The sequence below is a fragment of the Phaseolus vulgaris genome, chromosome 11 (assembly GCF_051622355.1).
Source record: "Phaseolus vulgaris cultivar YP4 chromosome 11, ASM5162235v1, whole genome shotgun sequence".
NCBI classification, from domain to species: domain Eukaryota; kingdom Viridiplantae; phylum Streptophyta; class Magnoliopsida; order Fabales; family Fabaceae; genus Phaseolus; species Phaseolus vulgaris.
The window spans coordinates 44,512,096-44,539,611 of NC_143508.1; the positions used below are offsets into that span (position 1 = coordinate 44,512,096).

A 27,516-nucleotide genomic window follows, 5' to 3' on the forward strand; every position below is an offset into this window, starting at 1 on the left:
ATTGTTGATTGCATTTTGCAATAGAGTTTAGATACCTTTCAACTTTGTTCCAAACATAACATGAAAGCAAAAAGTACAAAGCTTTAAGTTGAGCCATTGAAACTTGTGTCTTTGTAGATGAGAACCAAATGTATTGATCCTCGTATCAATTGTGTTTTTACAAGGTCGAATATCTTCTAAAGAGACTCTTCAAGCTTTCAAATTATATTCCAATTATAAGTTTAGGGTCAAATTCATTACATTTTTTCTTGTAATTCTTCTATTTATAGTTTTACCTTAGATTCTTTTCTGTTAATTTCCTTGAAATTAATTTGGTGTGTTGAGAGGGTGACTAGGTATAATATTCTGAATTTTGATCCACGAATTTGGTGTGTTGAGGTGTGTCATCAATTGTTGTTGTTCCGTTTCAAACTGTTACTTACATTTACAAATATAAATGTCTATTTACAAAACTTTTAGGCAAAATATGTAATAAAATTGTTAATTTGACATACGCTTATGTGTTTGAGATGTAATTATTATTAGTGAAGTCAGATATTTTAATATAATGATATAAACTTTAATTTCAAAGAAGAGTAAGTAATTAAAATTATTTAAGCTTCAGTAATCTAAATATTTAAGATGGGGTGTTTTGCGCAAAGAGTAACATTTTTTCACTTAATCAATTGCTTTTTTTTAATATTTGTGAAGGCAAATTAAATTAAAATTTTCTCTTAGAAAAGTGCTTCTAATTGAATTTATCCTTAATTTCTTGGTAGTTATGTTTAGTTAGGCCTTTTATTAAGAATGTTAACGATTGAATCCTTAACGGAATCAAACCTTTTACAATTCAACCTAAGTTTTTAAGAAAGATTTTCAATTACTGATTTTTCTTTTAGTTTATTTTATAAATAAAGTGGGTCTAAATAGTATCTAAGATTGACAATAATAATTGTTGTTGGTGTTGATCGCTCTTTTCATGATCACTATCTCGCGTTCGGTCGTTCCTCTTTCGTGCTTCAGTTATTCAGTTCTTTCACTTTTTCAGGCTTCAACCCTTCAACTCCTTAACACTCGATCGAGAGTAAACTTGCAGAAGGTTCTCCAACGATCAGTGAGTACTCTATATTGAGAGTGTGTGATGTAAAACTGATAAAGGTGTACCTTACTCCTTTGTAGAAAGCTTATTTATAGTATTTGATAATGAGTTATTTGATTTATGGGTCATATTTGATGCATATCTTGTATATATCAGTGTTAGTTGATTTTCGAGGTGTTACGAGATTTATAGGGAGGTTACCCTGATTTATAAAATGTTTCCTTACTTGTCATTTATTATCAATTTGTTCTTTAATGTGGTTTATCACCCGATCGGTCGGTCAATGATGTTAAGTGACGTGGTTCATTCGACCTTGACCGATACACTCACTAATTATCTAAATGAAAATATGAATAAAAAAAGAAAAAATATATAATCAAACAAAATCAATTAAACTAAATAAGCAAAGATGAACTAAATAAGCTTTGTTCCTACGATTGTCGCCGTTGTTCACTACCCCGTCGTCCACAAATATGAAAATGAAATTAAAGACTTTTTTTGTTAATGTTGTTCAGGAATGAAAACGAAATTAAAGTTTGAGTTTAATAATTGATTGAATATGGCTGAAAATTTTGGAGAATTAAATAATAAAAGTTTATGTAATTAATAAAAGGATATGGAATTAATAAAAAAAAATGCGAACGACGGACAATCGTAAGAATAGAGCAGAGCGTTGACGGCGACGGTGGAACGCTAACGGCGATAATAGAGTGCAGTGCCGATGGTGGAACGCTAACTGCAACGGTGGTGGAGGGTGGAGTACAACGGTGGCAAATTGAAAGAGAGGGAAAACCAATTTAGTTTTTCTGGATTTGGGGAAAACTGTGAGTGGAGCACACCGTGGGATACATAGTGAAAATTTTGTTAAATAGGTAGACTATGCGTCGATGCATAGTTTATATAAAACTTAATTAATCAAAAACTAAATTAAAATTTTAAAAATTTAATTCATTTTATTTTAAAAAATATTTTAAATTTATACAACAAATAAATGAATTTAATGTATAAAAAGAAATGCATTTAATTTATAGAAAATAAAATTAATTAATTTTAAAATATATTTAATTTATACAACAAAAAATTCCTTTAATTTATAAAAAAAAAAATTTAATTTATATAACAAAAGTAAATACATAATTAAATTGATATCACGAATATAATAAATCCTATTATTGAAATTGATTATGAAATTCTCTTTTAGTCTTTATAATCGAGTTCTTAGTTCAACTTTTATCTTATTAATTGCAATAAAAAACACAAGTACATATGCTTCCACCCCAAAATGTCAATGGGTTAGGGTTATGAACTTATAATCCAAAATCTAATGATCAACTTTATTTCATGATTCTAAATCATTTTATACCAAACTCAATCAAAATGGAGGTATATATATTATATTTATTAAGAACTAAGTCTACTAAAATTACCATGTCAAAGACTTATTATTCATGCAATGAGAATTGTTTTACATAGTACAACATTTATGTTCTTTAATACGAGGTCAATGGCATACAATAAAATAACCTAACTCTATGAATCTGTTATTTAGTGCATTAGGAAAGTCTATTAACACACATATATGAAATATTTCACATGAGTCATCTCATGACTCAAAACTTACTATATTATTATGTGTTTCAGTTGGAAAACATAAATTTCTTTTGGAGATCATATTCAATAACAATAACAATTACATTTATAGAATTAAGAATTAAGAATAAGTTACTTACTCACACACTTAGTCTTAATATATATGTTTCTATCATAAATATTCTCGATAAATCTTTAAAATGATCTTATGTTTTATTTATAACAAATAACATCTTTTAAATCACAATGTATATCAAAGTAAAATCACCCGTTCGTTAACCATTACACAAATATGATATTCAAATTTATTTAAGTTATCAATATAAAGTTTTATCTCACTTTTTATTTTCTTAACTTTACTTTCAAATTTTAAGATAAATTGATTTTGTATTTTAAATACATCCATTACATTTTACATTTATTAATTAGTTCATGTTAAATTCATATTCATAAATTTATGTATATTTTACATAATATTTACAAAATTTAAATATGTATTTTTTTAACTCAATTATTATTTTTCCACATCCTTCAATTCTTTGTAAGATAATTTCTTTAAATATTTTTTAAATTAAAAACTTAATCAATTTAATAAATTTAATTTAACCAATTTATATCAAAATCTAAATACTTATTATAATATTATAAACTAAATTAAAATAATTAATTTTAAAAAAAATTAAAGTATTTTATATAACATTTATAAAATTTAAATACATTTTTTCTTTTACTCAATTATTATTTTTTAACATTTTTTCAATTCTTTTTAATTTTTACTTGCGTTGCGTCGGACAGTCCACGAAAAATTACTTTGCGGCTAATTGACCGTTTAATTACACTATTTTCATAAATATTGTTTAAAGGATTTTGTATATCAAGTTATGAGATAAATTTAGTTTTTCACTCAACTACTATTTTTTAATCAAGTAGTAGGACTCGAAACCAAGCCCCCAAATTAATATTCCAAGGAAACTGCAACACTCAGGATTTGAACTCAAGTCATTCCAGTGACCCAGGGTAGCATTAACCACTAGACTAGAGAAATTCTCTGATTATACTATCATTTTTATTATACTTATTATTAATATAATTTATACATATTAATATAATTATTATTAATAATAATAAAATAAATTATACTTATTAAATTATTATTAACATTATTATTAATATTATTAAAATCAATTTAATAAATTTAATTTAACTAATTTATATCATAATTTCAAAAATAAAATAGTTATGACAATATATAAATAAAATAAATTTAAAATAAATAATATTTAAAATAAACAAATATTTTATATAACATTTAAATAATTTAAATATATATTTTATTTTACTAAATTAATTTTAAATCAAACGCTTATTTAATTTAATAAATCTAATTTAATTAATTTATATTCAAAATTGATAAATTAAATAATTTATTATAACATTAAAGAAATAATTCTAAAATAAATATAATAAAGAATTCAAAATTAAAATATTTATTATACATTAAAAATATTTAAATTTTAAAATTCTAAACATGCGTGCGCTATAGCAGACGCATATGCGTGGGTTCTGTGGGCAACGCAAAACGGACGCATATGCGTGGGCCGCGGCCGACGCAAAATTTTAAAAAAAAAAAATAAAATTAAATCAATATATGCGTCCGTTTTGCGTCTAATGTAAATCTTGCGTGGACTTTTACTCATTTTGACCGACGAGAATAGCGTCCACAAATGACCCACGCAAAAATTTGGAAGCTAAATCAAGTTTTTCTTGAAGTGAGTATTATAATAAGTCAACAATCGAATTCTGACAGAATTATGACATTATAAGTTTTTATTATTAAGTTTTTACTGTCTCATATATAAATAGTGACTAATAACTATACCTATAAAAATACAATTATGACAAAAAAAATTTAAAATTTATTCACTTTTAATATTATTGTGCTTGCAAATATTTATTACTATATATTAATTTTATCTGAAGCAAAACAATTTATGTGCATCTAAAACATTTTTATGATTGTAATGAATTTCATTTTTAATTTTTACTATTTAGTTTATTTCATTTAAGTTTTTTATTAGTAAAACGTGTTCCATTTTAGTTTTTCTAAAATACTTTTTCTTTACAATTATTTTTTCACAATCAAGCCACATGTTGTTCTTTAAAGTATAGTTGCTTTTAACGAACATTATTTTGCTTAAGCATCTTATTATTTATTTTGTGACGACTCTTCATTATGTGTAATTTGCGATAGATTACTATGCACACGTTCTTAAACATTTTTATGAAGAAAAAAAGACTTTGGAACCATATATTTGGTGTCACAAATGATGACGAAGTGATATATGTTCCGTCAAAAAAATTTGTTAGAATTTTTTCAATAATGTATGAAGTCATTTTAAAGAGAGAAAAGAAGAGGAATGTGAGAAAATAGAAAACTTTAGAAATTATTAAAAAAACAAATGAAAGAAAGGTCAGTTTTAATGATTATTTTTAAGGGGATATATAAATCGGAAGAAAATAAATGAAGTTAATTACTTTACGTGTACTATATTAAAAAATAAAATAAAATATGTTCTAAAAAAATTTTATTTATAAAAAATTATAGGACAGATTCTCCGACCACATCATTTCGAACTACTTTCAACATGCATAAGTGAAAAATACCAAAATACTCTTAATGAAATGAAAATTAGGATTTGGGTAAAATGTGCACCCAATCCAACAACCTTCATTCTTCTTTGGTAAGTGAGGGGTGCGAAAGTTTACAGACTTAAACAAAGAGCAGTCCAAGCAAATTCATTGTTCTTGTGACTGAGCCAGCAGCGGAATCTTACAGACACCACAGCGAAAACAGCGTTGAGGCACCGCGGCAATAGAAACAAAGTCACCGGAGAAGGAGACATATCGCAGAAGGTGAATCGGAGTTAAGAGTGAGACGGTTCCTCCACCACCACACCAACAACACCTCCTCTGCACCTAGAACACCAACTTCCTTTGCACCTCAACCCTCATAAAGAAGACAATGGCAGAATGGGACTTTAAAAGCTTTGTTGATGCACATCCAAATTGATACGGTGGAGGGAGCAATTGCCAAATTATAGATATGGATTACAGATTCTAAATAAGTAAACATATATGCAAATTTAAAAGTCCATCTAAATATGTGTATAGCAAACTATAGAGAATGTGTTTATGAGTATAAATTTTGTTTTGTACATGTATTTGAAACGTATTATTGGAGGCTTCTACTTCTTAAACGGAACCGAACTAAACTCAGTTTTCTTCAATAGTCCTGCGACGATTAGGCACCACATAGAAGCCTATTGCGGCGTAAGGTATGGCATAACACCTACCACACAGAATTAAAACCAGAAGAATAGTGATAAAAAACACACTCAAAGCAATGTTTGAACCACAGAACCATCTTCTACCATCTCCATTGTTCATTGCCAAGGATCGGGTTAGGAACGGTTCGCAGGGTGAGCTTGAACTCATAGTTGAACTGGTGCTTAAAGTGGTTGAAGTTGAAGATGACATTGAAGTTGTCGTAAATCCAAGTGAACCAGAAGAATACGAAGAAAACTTTGATGATGAGTTGGTTGAACTTTCTCTGGGAAAACCATCCCTTTTTGCTTTCCTCTTGCGGTTCAACTTCTTCGCCTGCAAGAACATTAGATGTGCCAGAAACGTGTTTATTAACTAACAAATATCAACATTATGTTAACGGAAATGCTGCTAACAACATTTTTTCTAACATTCACTAATGGATGATCAAGGTTTTAGATTATAGCGTGGTCACAATTTGTGGTTTTGACAAAATCTTGATGCAGGAAACTATGGATGAATACGACCAATGCTAATCCAAAAACCTTAGAGTTCGCAGTAGAAATTGCACTTGCAGATCGTTTTTGGAAACCTAATGGATCATCTATGAAGAACATAATAATAGCAACAAAATTTGTGTTTCATTATTTTCCTTCTCAGAACCGAAAAAACCATTAAATCAAATTATGCAGTTTGTCAAAAGCTTTTTCTATTTCAGAAACTACGTATGAAATTATGCAAAAATGATTGTAAGAAATGGAAGGAATGAAAAAAGACGAACCAACGAGGTGTGATTCAGAGCCGCCACAAGAGCACGACGAAGAGAGTTGTCACTGTTAGTATTACTATTATTATTATCTGTGTCCGTCTTTTTGTGGTGACTCGCGTTTCCTTCGCCACCCTTGACCACCGTGAAAGCAGACGTGATCACGGTCGGAAAGACTTTCTTCTCCGGCACGGCAATGTAAGTGAGAATCGGAACGGGTTTTTTGGGTTCCCGCGAAACGACGGCGCTGGGATTGAAACATCGGAAGAATCGACACATACGGAGCTTGGATTTCCTCTTTGGGGACTCCATGTTCGAAAGAGAAGCCTTGGAAGAGAGGTTTGAGACAACGTTGGCGGTTAGAGAAACCGTGTGGTTTTAGCGTTTAGGATTGAACGGTTGGAGGAGAAACAAAAGGTTGTTTGGGTTGGTGTGGTGGCCATTGTTAAAAAATGTGAACGAGAAGTAAAACAAGAATTGGAAATGGGAAAATCTGATACGATACAACGTTGGAAAATTTATGCGAAATGTTGTGTTGCTTGGTTTCTATAAATTACTACGCATTTGTGTGTGGTGGTGGCGTTCATGGTTCCCCTTCAAAAGCTCTCAAAAGAGTTTTCAAAATGAAACCGAAGGAGGGTGATTAGAGAGAATCTGAGTTTTAGTATATAAAAGGACAAATCATATTTCACATTTGGCATGTTAGAATCAGGGAGATATTGTTTTTCCAAATTAAAATGTACCAAAATTGGAGCACAGAAAATCTATATGATTAGAAATGCCCTAAAAATTGCTATTTGGATTTTCCCACTTTATAGGAAAAACATTCTGTCTTTTAGATTCTGTCTGATGATTACTATTTTTGTTATTTTGAGGGAAAAATTAATATTTAACCTAGTCAAGACTAGTTGAAGTTATTCAGCAAATAGAAAATAATTTACAAAGAAGGCTTTGTTTACAAAAGGACATAAACAAATACGAAATTACACATTTTCTAATCATAAATCATTAAAAAATATTAAATAGAAACTAATATTAGAAAGAAAAAATAATTAATTATTATATTAACTAAATTAAAAAATTATTTTAAAGAAATTTTAATTATTAATAAATAATTTTTAAATTGATATCTAATTAGATATTTAAAATTTGTAAATTGATATTTAACTTAATATCTAATTTAATCAATATAATAACAAATTATTTTTATTATTTAAAATTAATTTCTATTTAATAATTTTCTTGCACTAAATAATTTCATCTTAAATTTAGTAATTATAAATAAAATGCACAAACATAAGTTGAATAAATTCAAAATTAAAGAAATTTAAACAAATAAAAAAATCTTTCCCAATTTGAAATTTAAGAATAATTCCATCTTAAATTTAATAATTATAAATAAAATGCACAAACATAAGTTGAATAAATTCAAAATTAAAGAAATTTAAACAAATAAGAAAATCTTTCCCAATTTGAAATTTAAATCTCTTAAATGGTAAATCTACAAGAAAATAATTAAATAAAAATAATTTTAAAAACAAAAGATAATTAATTATTATATTAACTAAATTAAATATTATTTTATAAATTACAAATTTATTTATATTTAAAGTATAATTTCTATTATTACTAAAAAAAATATAAACTAGTATATAAATTGATATCAAGTTTTAATTATCACATAATAATATAAACTACTTTAAATATTAATAATTTTTTATTTTATAAAATAATATTTAATATAGTAACTAATATTTTTTATTTCTAAAATTAATTTTCATTTAATAATTTTTTATGGTATATTTTATAGAAGTATGTACATATTCTTCTTGAATAAAATATTAACCTATAAAAAAATATCAACCAGTTCCAAAATCAAATGAGCAATCACAAATTTCATAACTAATTAAGGCAATGTAATACAAATTATAAACACATAATATCATTTTTAGGCAAAGAATATAATCTCTATATTTATTCATTTTTGACAAATCAAGGTCGTTCCTGAGGTATTCAAAAGGTGCCCTGGAACTAAACCCATATATATAGGAAGGGCCCCAGAAAGTATTACTTTTGATATTTTAAAATTTACATTTAAAGAGTATTAATTTTGATATTTACATTTAATTTAATTGTAGTTTCAAAACTTTTAGTTTTCCACTCAAATTAAACTCCCAATTAATAAATTTTTAATTTAATCAAAACTAAGAATTCTAACAATCGCATAGAAGGTTTCCCTTTTGCATTTTATTAGAAGAATATAGTTTAAGAGTATCCACGCACACCAAACATAAATACACCTTTTTCAAAATTCTCCTTCCGTAACTCTCTATTTTAGGGTGAACCATTGGAACACAAGAAAAAAAAAATCAAATTTTCTTTATCTCTTCTAAAAATTCCAATTAATCAATCTCTTGAAATATAATATCACTACTAATATCCAGTCTAAGTGATCTCATTCAGATGTATATTAAGATTTTAAATTAAAATATAAATAAATGTTTATGTTATTTTAGTGATATAAATGAATGTATTTTGTCTTTTTTAGTGGTGTGAAAGTATTACTACTCTAACATTAACAGAAAGAATATTTTGACACTCCTAAAAAGATCCTCTTACCTTACTTGAAACATTACAAAATTTATAATGGATTTCAAATTCCAAGGTAAATGACATGTGTTAAGAGGGTCTTATACCTCTGGAGTCAAGACAGTAAAGAAGGAAGGAGAACTCCTAGAATCATTAACCACTTATGTCACTCAACTTTCAATACCAAAGGAAGATAAACAATTATTAAAAAGAATTTGTTGATATATTTGAAGAACCCACTCAATTACTTCCTTCGTTACCAAGAGGAATAATTATTAAAAGAATTTGTTGATATATTTGAATAACCCACTCAATTAACTCCATTCAAGAGAGATATGATCATAAAATACCACTGGTGAAAGGTACAAATCTAGTAAATAAAAGGCTTTACAGCTATGCCAAAAATCCAAAGGATGTTATTGATAATTTCATACAAAAATATTTGAAATTTGATGTATTGCAGGGTGTCAATTTTTTTGGTAGCGTAGGATAGGTGCATCGAGTCACAATCAAATTGTGATGTTTGGACTACTACAACCTTAAGAAGAAAGTGTTGTGTTTTGACTATACACTATAACTTTTTGCTTAGTGATAAACAATCAATCTAACAATTGGTATTAGAGTCAAAGTCACAAATTTGATTCCTGTGGGACAATTATTGAGGGACATTGTTGAAAGTTGCATCAATTGTCCCGTATAGATTAGGTAGTCAAGTCACAATCAAAGAGTTTAATTCCTAGTAGGGAAATTGTTGCAAGATGCAACAATTGTTCATGGCGTAGACTAGGCGTGTTGAGTCATAATCGAATCGTGGTGCTCAGACTGTTACACTCTTAAGCAGAAAGAGTTGTGCTCTAACTATCCACTATAGATTTTGTCCTAGTAGTAAGTGTTCGATCCAACATGGTGTAATTCAACATAGTAGTAGCTCGTATGCAAGCTCAATAGTTTTGGTGATCAAGAAAGATAAATCTTGGAGAATATATGTAGACTACAAGGAGTTGAATAAAAATACTATGAAGAACAAGTTCCTAATTCCCTTGGTGGATGACTTACAAGGATTTGCAATATTCTCCAAAATAGACCTTCGGTTTGGTTACAACCTTGTGAGAATAGATACTACAAATTTGTATGAAACAAGTTTTAGAACTAATGGAAGGAATTATTAGTATTTTATAATGTTGTTTGGCCTTACGCGTGCTACATTCAAAAGTCATGAATATTGTGTTCAAACAATTCTTAAGGAAGTTTTTACTAGTTTCTTTGAAGATATTCACATATACAATATAAATTTAAAGGAGCATTTGAATAATCTCAAGTTGGTTCTTCTTACATTTAAGAGTAACTATTTGTTGGCTAAAAAGATAAAAATGTTAATTTATTGTGAATAAGGTGGAGTACCTAGGTCATTTTATTTTAAGAGATGGAGTAGCCACTAATCCTGATAAAATTGCAATTATTGTTAAGTGGCCTTTACATTATAATCTTAAATAACTTAGAGGATTATTTGGTCTAGCTAGGTACTATAGAAGAATTTTGAGGGGATATGGGGTTATAGTTATGCCTTTAACTCACATGCTAAAGAACAAAAAATTTATATTGATTCTCATAACACAAGTGGCATTCCAAAAGGTCAAGCAATCATTGAATAACACCCCACTCCTTGCACTTCAATATTTTCCCAAAACCTATGTTGTGGAAGCAGATGCATCAAGAGAGGGAATTGAAGTTGATTTGATGCAAGAACATGATCTTAATGCTTACATCAATCTTTGTCGACATACGAGAAAGAGTTATTAGTTGTGGTTTTTGTGGTGCAATGGTAGAGACGTTATCTTTTAATAGACATTTTATCGTCAAAACTAATCACTATAGCCTCAAATATATTTTGAATCAAATGATGATGACAAAATTCCAACAAATATGGTTATTTAAATTGGTAGAGTTTGATTTTGCAATTGAATACAAAAAGGTAGAAGACAATGTAACAATTGACACATTGTCCAAGGCAGGGCCAGTTGAGTCTAAGGGAATGGTTAGTTAGCAATTGTAATATGAGTTTTTTGATAAGATTAAAAAATCATGGGATGATGATGGGAGCTTGCAAAATTTTATAAAAGAAGTGTTCAAATAATTTTGATTCGCATAAACATTATAGATGGCAGAATAGGGAGTTGCGGGAAAAAGGAAATTGGTAGTAGGAATTGGTAATACACTAAGGAAAGACTTGTTGTTTTGGTTACAGACATCTGCCACAAAATGACATTTGGGAATCATTGCATCATTGGAAAGAATGAAATTGGTAATCTATTGGAACAGTTTGAGTAGCAATGTTAGGAGATTTATTAAACAATGTTTAGTGAGTCAACAATGTAGATACAATATTGTTGTTACTGTTGGTTATATGTAAACTTTTATTTGAGCAGTTTATTTTATAATTACTATTAGAAAACCATTCCAATTCGTTTTAAAAATTATCTTGGTTATAAGAAATTTTTAATTGATTGGAAGATGTTTTTGAAATGGTAAAATTTTCTTATCTGAGTCTCGAATTATAGAGAGTAATTGAATCAATTAGATATTCTGATGGAAATCGAACTTAGCTCTATGCTTTTGAGTTTGAATTATGACTAGTGCAAATCATTTAACGACGTTTATAGATGTCGGTTCAAGCAGGAGCATTGTCTAATAAAACGCAGTGACAATTTTGAAATTAACATGATTATATACACTACGCTTCAAGGTAAAACCTTTCTCTGTTGTTTAAATTTTTGTCATAGATACAATTGTTCATATGAACCATAGTCTATAAGCTTGACATAGACTACAGGTTTGGACAAAACATAGTCTATTGTTTAAATTTTTTGCATAGACTACGGTTATTAGGTAAAACTGTTGTCTATGTGTTGTTTATTGTGTCTCATTACGCGTTCATTTTTGTTCTCTTTCTCGTGTATCCTTCTTTTATGCATCGTTGTTATTTTGTTTTCTCTTACTTCCCTATCCTCGCCTTGCATTGCCCCCCTCCCTTTATATTATTATATTTTTTTTCCAGTAATTTATTTCATGACTATATTAATTTATATGTTTTTTTATTTTTTTTGGTAGTTATTATTAATTAATATTGGATTTGATGTAAAGTTATTATTTTTCATGAGGTTATTATATTTTAAATTAATATTTTAGTTTAAATTGTTAAATTGGAATTGTTAGGCTAAAATTATTAATTAGTTATATTTTAAAACTATTTTTTTTCATTTTCTGTTAAAATTTCAACATAAAAAATCAGTTCATTTATTGAAATAATTAACTAATTTTGCTTTATAGAAAAGAGAAAAGAAAACAAATCATTTTTAAATCCTTTTAAAAACCTTAAGTATTATTCAATCGGTTGTCACGATAAATTAACCTATTGAAAAATTTGTTGTAGTCACCAGAGTTGAACAAAAGATTTTTCAAATGATTTAAAACATGAAACAACTAGCTAAAATTAACACAAATTTGAAAAAAAAGTTGTCAAAGAGATTTTAAATCATATGAATTTGAATCATAACTAAGTGAAAATTAACAACTCAAAATCTACCTACCTACACACACAACAACAAATTCTTCGAGCTGGATTTGAAAATCATCAAAACAACCTTATTCAACAATCTCCCCCTATTTGATGAAGATAAATCCCTGGTTGTTTGTTTAGTAGATTTTGATCATAAAAGATCCTGCAAAATAGAAAGATATACCATGCAATGCACACAATGCAAGTATAACCGGTTATCCACACAGATTTATGAAAAACTATAAAGAACTACAATTTCTGCATAACCACATTATGTAGCAAAAACTTTAAAAATCAAAAAATTGTTTAGACAGTTAAAACAACTCAATAGTGCATAAACGTAAAATAAATTACAACCAAGCAACAAAAAGACTTCTCCCCCTTATGTCTTCACAAATAGACAAAGAGAAGACTTTTCAAGAAAGATTTTGAAAATCAAGGATCCCCAATTCATTATGTAAGGGACTAAACCTTTCAAGAGGTAGAGGTTTGGTGAAGATATCAACAAGTTGTTTCTTAGTTTCACTTAGTTATGATTGCACTTTTATTATCACATAGGAGAGGCACATTGTTCAGCTTTAATCCAAAGTCTTCTAATTATTTTTTGATCTACAAGATTTGTGAGCAGCTGCCAACAACAATGTATTAAACTTTTGTAGTGGAAAGAGTCCGAGAGTGACAACTAATGCGTGGGATAACATATTATGAGTGGTCCGATAACGGCCCGATAGCGGGTGGCACGATAGGCCCAACAAACACTCGCTATGATAGGTTTTAAATGGCTCTGATACTATATTACAAAGTGGACTTTAAGCCTAACTCAACATCATTAAATCGGCTCATTAGGTGAGGTTTGCACCCACTTATATACAATGAAATGTATTAATCTCTAGTCGATGTGAGATCTCCAACAAAGAGCTACATATGCTTGTCTTTTGTTGTGTCAAGAAGATGACATGTTCCACTTGTACTTTTCCTATCAAGCTTGCATCTTGCTAAATCTGAATCAAAGTATCCAACAAGATTTATAGGAGAGAAGGGGATACCATAAACCAACACTGGTTGTGCCTTTGATGTATTTGAAGCAATGAAACATCAGATTGAATAAAACAAACTAATAATAATAATAATATGAAAAAATAAACTATTAAATAAAAAAAAAGTATTGATTCTGCAATATTTTGTAAGCATTGAGTAAATTATACCTCTTTCTTTAGTGTTTTATATCTTTATATACTCGTACATCTTTCTTTGTTTATTATAAACAACCTTTTTTTTTCAAATAAACATAATTTTAACATCTTGTCACTTTATTTAATATGTATCACTCAAATATTTGTAAATTTCTATTTTTCAAAAAATACTAAAATTTCACAAATTAAAAAATCTAATAACCAATTAATATTGTAAAAAAGTATAATAGCTCACTTGTAATTAATTTCTCAAAAGACTTCAAGGACTCATTTTTTATTCTAGTGTGGTGGTTGCTTTTGTTTTTCAATTACTAATCATTAAAGCAACATCAAACATCCATGGTAGTTTGAACCCAAAATCGATTCTATTGGTTAAACCTAATTTTAAGCCGGTTTAGTGACATAATCACCACGTTAAGTACATTTCTGATCTAAATAGTAACTTGACTTAGTAATGTATCTAACTATTGGTTCACTCTGTTCAATCAAGCTTTACAACACTACAACGAAGTTTACCATGCTACTATTATGTCAAGTAAGAAATAGTAAAAAAAGTTCTTGAAATTAAACTCTTACTGATACAATGTAATAAATAAAATGTACATTATTTTATATTTTATTACATATTTAATGACATATTTATTGATTTAATTAATGAGCAATCTTCCTCAATACAATCACTTTTTCTCAAAACCTGAGTTACCTTGTACATAAACCAATATGATTATATTCCATTATTATTCATCATTATCACTATGTCCAGAACACATGAAAGACCAACATAATGTATAATTGATAAATAACTTTGCTATCAAAACAAATTACCAGGAGTTCGATCTTCAAGCATGTTTAAATAGATTTGAGTTGGTCCTTATTTTCTGATCAAAGAACAAAACGTGTTATAAAAGAAGTCATTTTAAAGTATTTTATTACCACTTTAAAGAAAATAGACTAACGAGAAAAAAAAAGTATCTTAACTTGTGCAGCAACTCAAATTACATTTTAAAATTAATTGTAAATAACCTTTCCGTAAAGAAAGGATGCACAGACAGATTTTTATTCTGTGCAGAATGAAAGGTCATAAACAAAAACTCAATCAAGAAACAGGGGAAAAAGAATCCGCAGATGCATTGACTAAAGCTAGGTAAGTTTTTAGTATTTCCTTCTCCATGAAGTCCACTTGAGTTTGAGATGGTACCACAAAGGTGGCATTCCCAGCACCCCTCCTGTTAGTCTTGGATCAAACACATCAAATTGAACCTTTCTTAAGGAATCCAAGAGAACCTGAGAAGGCACTGCTGGAAGGAGCACTGGAAGAGCTTCAGCAGGCACACTTGCAGCTAACTTCCGAGCCTTTTCTAAGTGTGCATGGGCTACTGATGCCATGTCATAAACGGCATTACATAGGCCCTCACGAGAATCCACCCATCTCTCTTCCCCACCTCCCTGCTTAACTATTAACCCATGTTTGGATGCTATTGCAGTTGGGATGTAAGAAAAATGTCGGTTGCGAGATGCATGATAGGGCAGTGATTTGAGGAGCAAGAGTATGCCACTGGCCTTGCCGATATGTGAGGCTGCATGATCAGCTGCAGTAGACTTTATATCACCTGCTTGAAGTGTCAGGTACAGCATAGTTGATACAGTGTCCTCCGCGTATTTCTCCAACTCTCCAATAGTTTCTGGCATATCAGTAACCTCTCTTCTTGCATCATTGATCCGAGCCTCAACGGATCGTTTCAACCATATCTTGCTGAGTTTGGTCTCAGCTATCACAGATGACAGGGCCAGTGCTGTTGGGTGTTCAATCAATTTATTGGCGAACATTTTATCTATGGCTTCCTGCCACCAGACAAGACGCATTAGGCCAATCCTGGGATCTGAAGCAATATCCATAGCTCTAGCTGTTTCAACATTCAAGGCACGGAGAGCAAATGCAGCCTTCCGCATGGACGGAGGCAGCTCAAGAAGGCAAAGATAGTGATGATAATCATAACTTCGCACTTGCTGTACACAATGGGAGAAAGCAGACCTTAAGTTACTAGACGCCGAACCACCATTCATTTAATCTTCACTTGGGGGCCTGCAGATGAAAGTTACATCTATCACAATAAAATTTGCAACAAAGAAATCATAGCGTACCTGGAAAAAATATTATGTTAGTATGTATAAACAGATGTGTAACAATATATATGTTAAAAGTTAGTTGAGGATTGGTCTTTGACTATTTGTCCCTTGAAATTATAACCAATAGTTTAATCCTGCAGATATGTTAAGACCGAATTGTTATGTCTGATCCCTGATGAGTACTTTTTTTTCAGGTATTTTTGTATATAAAGTTAACCGTCAATTCGGATTCATCAAAAGCCTAATCATATAACTCATCTTTGCATCTTCTTTAATCCTTCATTGTAAAGCCAGACACCGCTTGGTTTTGTTACTTTTTGTCAGATTTAATATGCATGGATTAGGACCTGTCTGAGCATTGGACTTAAGCCCAATAACATGCTAAAGGCCAAAAAGAAAAAAGGGGGGAAAAGCACAACAATGCAGTGATTGTCCCTCATTATTAATCATCCAGGTAATTCTACAAGTCAATTCAATTTGTGATCCAGTCTGTAACAATCATGATGTGAAGTAATGACGTGTTGAAATCACCTATAAGTGTATTTTCATCAAATCGCAAGGATTCTGACCTCGTTATAGATACTGCATTATATCAACACTGGAAGATTTGAAGCAAAGTGGTGATCCAAAACAAGTATTTTTTTCTTGCTTTGACGCTACAGCATAGTGAATAAGAACTAGAACTAAGATTACTTAGAAAGGCATCTTATGACTTTTCATTGTTGGTTGACCTTGCATACATCTGCAGTTATGCTCAGATGTTGTAAATTTGCATTACTTGAGCTTTTTTTCTTGCAATATTGTATTCAGGACGTAATTGTATGTCTATACTATATATTTGCTAGATCCAAAAAACGCTATAGTGGGTCAGGATATAGCAGAATGGCTGCTGTTAAATTTTGTATGCATAATAAATTATTTATATTGTATATAGGTATAAAATCTAAAAACCAACAAAATTCCTGACATATTCAAAATTAACAAATTTATGGCTCGGTCAAAATACAAAATGCTGGATGTGGTGGAAAACAGAAATAGGGAAGCCAGAAACAGAAGCCTTATGTGGAAGGGAAGGGAACAGAGGAGAAGCTCCCAGTAAAACTGCTGGAGAATGGTGGGGATACTGGATGAGCTTCGAAATTCAGAGGGTGGTTGCACTTAAAAACAGAGACGGGAGATCAGGGGCAAGAGAGTTTGTAGCTACCCATTAGAATTGTGTCACTAAAAAATGGTGCCGTTTTAGCTGCAATTTCGGCCACAATGGCCATCATTCCAGAACCCCAGGCAACACTTCTGTAGGACCAAGGGCCACTGCACACCACTATGCTGTGTTAGCACTGCTATAGTGCACAAATAATAACTTGGCTAGGTCTAACAGTATTCTGTTCTGTATTGTCTTTAACAGAAAATTCTGAAAACGGGACTATGTTAATTTTTCTTATAGTGTGCTTCACTTCCCAAAAAAATCTAGCCACTGATGAATATCAGGTCAGTTGACACAAAATAAATCATGCAGGTGAAATCCGATCGGTTGGTACAAAATAAATAAATAACAAAAGTGTACCCAAATGAAAAAGCCTGCGTTGGTATATAAGTCACTGATGAAGCAATAAATATGGAATAAGTAAACGGCCTCCAGGTCCTTTGCATATAACATATAGCATAAAAAAGAAGAAAGTCAAGATAGTCAGCACTATATAAAATGTCCCAACCCTGTGCATCTAATACTCTCCCATTCCCATTTAGTACCCTATATTAAGATATCTCATGTCAACTAGGAATATAGACAAAAGACATTCCTTGTAAGACTTGGATAATGCTCCCCCTTGAGTTAGCCTTTTGGGCTTAAGCCCAATTCGTTTCTAATATGGCTTTAGAGTCTATCTAATCTTAATGTTGGCCCAACGGAAGATATATAGTCTTAGCATGACAAGAATGTGTTAAGATGTCCTACAATGAATAGAAATATCACCAAAATACTTATAGAACTACGACAATTCTACCTGATACCTAATGTCGAACACCATATTATAGCTACAAAGATTGGTACAGTAAAATCTATTCTCAGGTTTCCTAAACAATCTAATGTCCACAAACCGTCTAGTAGAAGACATGTATCTTTTATTAGTAGTGGAGAAGCAAAAAACACTGTTCACGTCTTTTCTCCTTGTGTTTACGTGCGTTTCTTGGAAGTTAATTATGGTTATGTTGTATATATAGGAAACTGTATTAACAAATTAAGTGACAGAGAGTTGTGAGTTCAACTGATACAATGTGAGTGAGTTGAGCGAGAGTTCAACCAGAGTTCATTGATAGAGAAACTTCGAGTTGTACTTTTTGTGTAATAGTGAATTTTGTCATGGCCGTAGATTGAAGATCATTAGTGCTTCAATCAAACCACGATAATTTGTGTGTTGATCTTCTTGCTTTACATTTACCTTCTACCGATCATTTGTGATTCTTATCTATTATTGGCTTTGTATTTTATGTAATAGACGGTCTTACAATAATTCAATTTCACTAAAATAAAGGAATGCCTGGATTGACAGAGTGAAGCATAAAAGAAGACCTAATGTTAGCCTCCAAATTAATAGTTCATTGTCCAAGCTGCCCCACATAAATAAGTCTAGATGTTATGACATGATATACCACTAAGTAGTTATGCATAGAAATGGAATTGACTAAAAAGTAAAATTTACTATCCACCACTGTGATACTTGCATAAAACCAATATTAACTAAAGCCAACAAAACTCTATTTCAATCTATAGTTTCTTTAAAATCTGAAACCATTAGTATGAAAGAGTGGGGGAATTTGCAAACTTAGTTAAAAACCTACAAGAAAATATATTTGAAAATGCCACGGAATTGAATTTTTTTTCTGATAGAAAAAAAATCATAAGAGAATTGCACAAGCTCTCCAGTACCTCAATAAGAGAACACAAATTAACCATCTTATCATATGACACATTTAGAAAATACCTGAAACCTGCCCTAATATCATCATAGTTTATTCACCAGGACGTCCTCAACCCCATTGTCATTTACCAATCTTAAAAATGGAAATCTAACATATCTGAAACTCCAAGTCACACCATAACCATAAGATCGCTTTTGTGGTACACCATTTTAAGACAGCATGCTTCGCTAACTTGAGATCTAAAAAAGAAACAAACTAGAATTGTAATTCACTTTCAAAAAATATCAAAAAACCTTTCATGATTAAAAAAAACGTTCAAGCTATATTCCCAGCCTTCTGTGTGGAAGATAACTGAAAGAAACTAGAATTGTAATTCACTTTCAAAAAATATCAAAAACCTTTCATGATTAAAAAAAACCTTCAAGCTATATTCTCAGCCTTTTGTGTGGAAGATAACTGAAAGAAACTAATAGAGGACTTTGTATGCTTTTAATTTCCACAGGTCAGATTTGAATTAACCTCTGTAGCTGGATAAAATAACTTTATTTCTTTAATTTGGCAGACTTTTAAAACTTGTACAAAATTTAATCATGGTACTAAAACCATCTTCTCCTACTTTGCAATTGCATACCTAATTCACAAAACATGATTATTATCTATTACTTCATACAGAAATAGGATTTAAAAGTGAATGAATGGTTCCCAATTCTTTAAATAACTCAAGGGTTTACGACACAGTAAAACATCTCAACACCAAAGCATGGTTATTAACAATTACCTTCAGACATTCATTTTATGAAAAGTAATTGTTTGCACTAAATTATCTTACATGTCCTACTTGACTGTACCAATGTACTACAAGTAGTAAGGCGTTTCATCAAAGTTCTTACTTGGGCTAATAACCATTGATAACAGTGTCTGTCAAATTTTTCAACAAGAACTCACACAACCCCAACATTATTGTTCCCAACTAGATCAGCACTGTCCAACCATTCCAATAAAACCCATCAAGTTCATGACCCATTCCCAAAAACGGCGGCCATTCTCATCCCCATCCAACACTTCCAACCCTGTCTTGATGGTTGATGGTGTCCAATGACATAGAAATCAAAGCAGACATGCTGCTAGTCATTGTTGCACACTTGCTCCCTGAACTACCATCACTGTCTTAGAATCTGGCCTCAATTCACTCTCACCTTTCTTCCCCAGGTACCACCCAAGCCCAATCCATTCTGTGTACCACAGAATATGAAACCCACCACCACACAGCATAGGAAGGTGCATAGGTCAAAATCAATATCCCAAAACCCCAATGAAACTCCCTAGCACCATCATTCTTGATAATTTTCCTAAAGGCATCAATCCACTGACATATCGAGGTGATGAATTGGACTTAGACACACATCAACCTCTGACTCACACATCAACACCGGTCCACACGTGTTGAGCTGCCATGGCTGCCCTTAACCCAGTAGCAGAACTAGCAGCAGTGGCAGCAGTAGGTTCAACCACCCCAAACTTAAGGGTAGCAGTGCCTACCTATTGCACAATCAGAGAACCTAGAAAACTAACTTGAGGGTTCTGTTTATAATATATTTTGATTCTGAAGATACTTAACTAATTGACTGGATAACAGTTTAATCAAGGATCACCATTTATCCAACTGGAAGTAATGTCGCACATGATTTGCGTATAACCCTATGGCTTTTTTCTCAAGAATTTTTAAAGGGTTTGATTGAGAAGCTAATTACAGTAAGCCAACAATGTTCATTTTTTTAATTGGAGATTCTTCCGTTATTTTTAATGGGAGAGGATCTGCTCCTGTGATCAATGACTGACACTCATCATGAAAACGGTATACAACAAGACTGAATTAGAGCCTACAGGCTTTAAACATCATTGAAATCCAAAGAGTCTTGATGTTTCACAGTTACCATGTTAAGAATTACTTACCCTTGTAGGATTTGAAACCACATAAGTTTGTGATAATAATATACTAAAATGGTTAAACTTCCAAATCTAAATGAAAGAATGCACATAAGATAAGTGGTAACAGAAAAAATATAACTGTATTACGATATATATTTTCAAAATATACACATAAGATGACTTACAATAACTTTGCACTGATCAAGCAGTAATCCCCGCCAGGAAAAGTAAAAGAGATAAGGGGTAAATTTTAGTCTTGTTTGTAGAAGAGATAAATTGGAGAGCCAAATGAAACTGTACATATGTGCCAAGTGAAATTCCATGTGTACCACTCTGTGTGCCAAGTCATCACCCACTTAACGCCAAGTCATCACCCACTTAACGCCATTAGAGAGATGATCTAACAGAAGGGACCACATTGAGTTATTTTTAAAAAAACTTGGGATCACATTGAAAAATTTAAAAAGTGAGGGACATAATTGACTTTTGCCTCTTAATATAGGGACGAAAAGACTAATTAAGCCTAAACTATATATATAGATATACATGTGATAAAAAGGAAACACACATATAATGAAAATCTTGTAATTCAAGAACATTGAACTAAACTTAAACTGAATAATCATATCCATAAGTTTACATGTCATAACCAAGGTATTTGAATTAGGATACGAAGTATGAACACGAAATCCTATTTTATGAATTGTGGGTTGAAACAAAACGTGAGTCGTAGTATTCATGATCAATAGTAGACATGACATATGTATATATATGTGTGTAGGTGTGTATATTTAAGACATGTAAAAGCTCAAATACATGATCAATAACTATTTATACTTGCACTCCAATTAACTATCTTTCAACAAAAAAACTCTAAGCTCGTACGATTCATGAAGATTGCACCCAATTAATTATTTAGACTAAACAGAAATAAAAAGTAACAACTGAGGACTCTTAAAACCTCAGGTGACACACTTAACCTTCTACATGTGAGTTTAAAAAAAAAACATGTAAATTTTGAAGGCAGTTTGCAAGGCCCATACCCAAATGTTGAACCCTAAACACCACCTTCTATCCCTGTATCAATTCACCAGATCCAACTTCTCCCACTTCAGACCAGAATACCCTCAATGAGTATGCAATGTGTACGTCACAACACAAACCTGCAACACATAAGAAAGCTGTAATTACCATTGTCATGGTCTTTGCAACATCACACTTTCATTTCCATTGAAACACCACAGTGCCAATATGATGGTATTCATTTGGAGATCACAATTCATGTCATACTTTATGGGTTTGTGTGATATCTTCAGACACAAAAACAATACTCATCACGATTCACACTGCCAAGTTTCCAAACTGTATGGAATCAGTAGTATCTAACTAATATTGTGCAATACTAACTACCGTGGTCATAACTAATAGGTCCAAAACAACTCAGAATCAGTCACACAACAAAAAACATAGGAAACTATATTAAAAGTGACAAAATTGGAGAATGTAAACAAAAATGTGACATTAGGGGGAACTGATGCGGAAATTACAAAACAGAGGAACAAAGTCAAGCCAAGAAAAAGAAAAACTTGCTGAGACAAAGAACGGTTGCTGGATACCTCAATTTAAGACTAAGAACAGAAGAAGAAGCTTAGCAGGATGAAGGAGTCCCGCAAGAATGACTGAAATCAGAAGAAATATTTATTTTTTCATCTTGAAAGGTAAAAAATCTGGGTTTCAAACTAAATGTAAAAGCTGACCCTGAAATGCAAAACACCACACTGTTGACAAACTACAGAACATACATTTTTTTCTCACAGAAGATTGCGAGATCTGGTGTGATATTAGAGGATTTTTCTCATGACTTTAACATCTTTAACTAGGAAGTTTAAAAGAGGACGGATGAGCAGAACACATATAAAACAGTTTTATAAAATCTGAAGGGAGAGAACTAAAAACAGAGGTCGTTGAATGTTTTAGCCAAAAAAATATCCAAACAATGGTGTTCCATGGGAGGTGGTAAAAATTGGTTTTTGAAGGCTATAATATGGAAGTTCAACTATAGTTGCAAGTAGCAGCTATTTTGGTGGTCACTACTGAATCCTAATGCAGTCCACGGCAGCTCCACTCCACTAAAGAGCATTATTGGCTACAACACATATAGCAATAAAAATAATGCAGAAAACACATCGTCAAATCAAAATTTCTAATTTCTGTTGAATTGAAAGAGTACAATATGAAACGGGATGAAATAATGAATTGAACAACCGCAAATTATACTCTTATTCAAACCCAGATCTCAAAAGAGTAGAGCAAGGTGAATCCTATTTATGATCAAAAATCTATCAAAGCTAGAAATAACATAGAACAAATTACACTAGTGACCTAAAAAATCAACCCTTCAGCAAACCCATTCAGAGCAAGGACTTAGATGTAACTATCAGCAGACAGAGAGATCAGAATTTCACTACCAAAACTAAATCTCAGGCCATCCAGATTAATGCTAAGTCGCTAAGCAACTCTGTTGAAAGGAAAACTACACACAATTTGTCAAAGAGTCGTTGCTATTCAGTGCCTTGTGTATTACTAAATCTGGTAACCAAACAGATGAAAAATAGAAGAAGATTTCCCCACCATTAAAAAATCAGAAGGGACTGTGATATCCCCTCAAGGCCTATGCTCATCCTTCTCCATTTTTTTCCTTATCCTTCACAATATCCAATACACGGTTGCTACAACAACACTTAAACATTACCGCAAGCACCTCCCTCCCCAAATTTGACTGCACTTAAGTATCGCAATTATTCTAATAATTTCCACGCGATAACAAATTTTATAACCAAAAATCATCACGCAAGAAAATGAAAAGTAAAGTTGAACATTTGAAATAAGCAAACAAGAACCCCACAATAAAAAAAGATAATTTAAATTCAATTCCAACATTTTTCTGTGATGAGAAGAAAAAAAACACTAAGGGCTATGAACTTGAAATCGATGATTACGTTCTCACCGACAACAACGAAGAAAGAACAAATTACGAACAAAAATTAGAACTCTACATCAAAATTTTCAAACAGAGATAAATAGATAAATAGAAATTGAAAACATAGAAAGAGAGAGAGAGAGAGAGAGAGAGAGAGAGAGAGGGGAAGGAAGAGAAACCTTTTTCAGGCGCAGAAAGAAACGACGTCGCAGCGGCAACCACCGTCTCTGCGTCTACGTAAATATGTTTATTCTTTTTAACTTTTGCTGAGATCAACACACAACTGTGGTGTAAAATTATAGCTACTGTTAACCATTTTAAGCGAAATTTATACCGTCAAAAATGAAGAATTATATTTTTAGTTCTTTATTTTTTATATCAAACTTAGGTTTGTGTCTATTAAGTAATCTATTATAATTTTAAAATGAGTCACGTATGTTTAATGTTAAAAAATTTATTAAATTGAATCAATAATTATTTTTAATAAAGGTGTAGGAATTTATAGGAAAATAAAATATATTGCTGTTGGTTTGTTGGTTTCAAAGTTGGAAATGATTTAGGTGATATCATTTTATCATATAACTCTTTCCAATCTAATTAAATAATAATAATTAGTGGAAACATGTTTTTTTTTCATATTTGTCCCTTAACCTTATCCACTAGCTATAGTTTAGTGTTCATTGTTAGATTTCTGACAAATTCAATTTTAATTTTAATTTAACATAATTAAGTTTTGAAGAAAAAAATGTTTATAATAAAACTAGTTCTTTTTAACCCTTGGGATGCACAGGACTTTTTATAGTAGAATTTCATAATTACTAATTATAAATAATTAATAACATATTTATCATCCTAATTTCCAAAATATTGATAAGAATTAGTAAAATGAGTAGTTAAAAATACATTATAGAGTTGGATATAGGAATATGAATTACTATTCAAATTTATTTGCAGAATTATTTGATATTGAGTTTGGAAGAGATTGAAGAAAAAAATTATGCAAGTAGATCATTGTATATTAATTGTAATAAATAAGAAAATATTGTTGATAATAAATAATTAAAGTTTTTACTTTGATAAAAAAATAAATGTAAATTTTGGTTAAAAAGTTACCGTAGTATAAGTTTGATACAGATGGATAAATTTGAATTATCACGCACTTCATGGATATAAATTTCATTAAATAGCAAGTTAATTATGATAAACGGATAAATGAGAAATAAACATAATACAATTTCAACAATATTTTTACATGATGACATATGTTTTTTACTTTAACTCTGATTATTAAGGGTTTCATAGAATCCGAGAAGATATTTATAATTTGGATCAAGAAATGTGTTCAAAAGGAGAAAGAGTGTTTATCTATGAAGAGTGATTTTTCTCTTTTTCTTTAAATGCAAATATTGAATGCGAAAATCACGTAAAATGATAGTATTTTTCTGTTTTGTTTTTATTTTTAGTTTTGTCATTCATGCAATAATATATAATAATACATTTTATTTTTATTATTTTTCCATTATATTATATGATATTTAATACTTTGTTCTATATATTTTCTCTTCTTTATAAATAAATTTGTACAATTCACACAACATATTATATTTTTCATTATAAAATGTATTCTAAAATATCTATATGGTTGTGTATCTACATTCAATGAATAGAAAAAACTTTCAAAATGTATAAAATAAATATAACGGTAGATTTGTATATGCTTAAATAATATTATTTTTATAGTTCTTTTCCATGTTTTGACAGTATTAAGTAATTCGGATTTTTTTAAAATAATTATTTAAAAGTATCGAAATAAATTATTCAATGGTACCGAAATTAATTTAAAATATTTTAATTAACTCAAATTTACACAAAAATACATCATATTTGATTATTTAAATATTTTTAAATACAAGGGTAAATTTGTAAACTTACATTTTATACCTTTCAAAAAAATTAAAAAACCTCTCACAACCATCATATCACTCACAAACTTCAATAATTTTTCTCACAAATCCACTCTAGTTATCATATCCCAATCTAAACACGGAGTCTCTCTTCACACTTTCCTCTCAAATTCTTACACACTTACTCCCTCGAATCCTCACACATCCCCTCCCCAATCCAAACACGACCTAAAGAGTTTTAAATATTTCTTTCTAAACCACTTTTTTTTTTTAACTCATTACTTTTCAATCTTCATCTCAAATAAGTATTTTCAATTATTTCTTTGCTTTTTACTCTAGAAACAATAAACAAAAAAGTTGACCATGTGTGCAAACTGGAAGCAGAAGGTAAAGTCAAACTTTTGAAAGTGATTGATATTGACTCTTATTGATTGTCATTGCAAAATACATAGTTATTAGAAATTGTCTTCTTTTAAATTTGAAAGATAATCTTAAGTCAGAAGGAACCAAATCTATTCTTGGGATAAATATTTTATCACTGATGTTTTTTCATGTGATAAATGTGGCAAAGATAACATGTTTTCCCAATTCTATAACTTGCAACCTTGTCACATTGCAAAGATCATTTGTTTGATCAATATTTCTTAAAAGCATAATTGGTACACCAACTTTCAACGTAAGTTGATGATTTGGTATCCCTAAACATTTAATTTCATTCAAGAATTCTGATGTAAATCATTCACCTTGAATTTCTTGGTCTTCATTTGATTGGAAAGGTGTGTCTGAACTTAAATAAGTTGTTTCTTCACCAATTATTAAAACTAAATTGAAATAATTGACTTTCTCTGTAGATTCAAATAGGGACAAAGAAATGCTCCGTAATCAAAAAATGCAAGAGACATAGTATTATGCAAAATTTGAGGATACACAAACTCAACCAATGATAGTAAAGGTGATTCACTATTTTCAAGTAAAAGATCTTGTAGTATATGAATAATTTCCTCATCATTTTTGTTTAACTCCATATATTTATCTCCAATTTTTATAATCTAATCAACAAATTTTTTGATATCTTTTGCACTTTTATTACATTTTGCAGTATTTAATCTCATATTCTGTGAAAGTTTTACATCTTTACAATTTTGCCATAAATCAAAATAGTTTATTGCTGACTTCACAACATTATATCTAGATCCCTCTTTGACAACATGCAATTTTTTTCTAAAATAACCTTCCAAAACAATAACTTTATCACCAAATGGTTTTTGACCATTGACTTCATTTTCAATTTTGATAATATCTCTCAAGGTTCTATCAAAAGCTTCAAAGCATAATCTATTCTTCATTGTTGTTTCATCCCATTAATCAACTTTGTTTCCATCAAAGCCTAGCATGAAGACTATTTTAAGCTATGTTGCAAATTGATTCCTCATTTATTATTAATGGTACACAAAATGTAGAATGGGTTGTCGTTCTTCCAGGAAATAATAAAGAAACAATTCTACTTGAAGTTACATTCAAAACAATTATTCCCTTAGATATAATAGTAGTTGACAATGTT

The 27,516-nt window shown here is 30.4% G+C and overlaps 1 protein-coding gene across 8 annotated transcripts; it reads right to left on the bottom strand.

The window, feature by feature from the left end:
• Positions 1-14,998: 14,998 nt before the first annotated feature.
• On the bottom strand, positions 14,999-24,359 carry LOC137818956 (Terpenoid synthases superfamily protein). Of its 8 annotated transcripts, XM_068622647.2 has the most exons (5): positions 24,231-24,359; positions 22,115-22,234; positions 21,257-21,471; positions 19,205-19,381; positions 14,999-16,179 (listed from the first exon to the last, which is right to left on the bottom strand). In XM_068622647.2, exon 5 carries the CDS (start codon positions 16,158-16,160, stop codon positions 15,249-15,251), a length of 912 nt encoding a protein of 303 aa, XP_068478748.1. In that variant the 5' UTR covers positions 16,161-16,179; positions 19,205-19,381; positions 21,257-21,471; positions 22,115-22,234; positions 24,231-24,359; the 3' UTR covers positions 14,999-15,248. The 8 variants fall into 8 exon arrangements, with proteins under 8 accessions (XP_068478748.1, XP_068478764.1, XP_068478728.1 ...); XM_068622663.2 differs by lacking the exon at positions 21,257-21,471; XM_068622627.2 differs by lacking the exon at positions 19,205-19,381.
• Positions 24,360-27,516: the final 3,157 nt, after the last annotated feature.

Bases quoted from the DNA above. Each gene is read 5' to 3' on its own strand.
- LOC137818956 (XM_068622653.2), bottom strand. From the start codon at position 16,160: ATGAATGGTGGTTCGGCGTCTAGTAACTTAAGGTCTGCTTTCTCCCAT.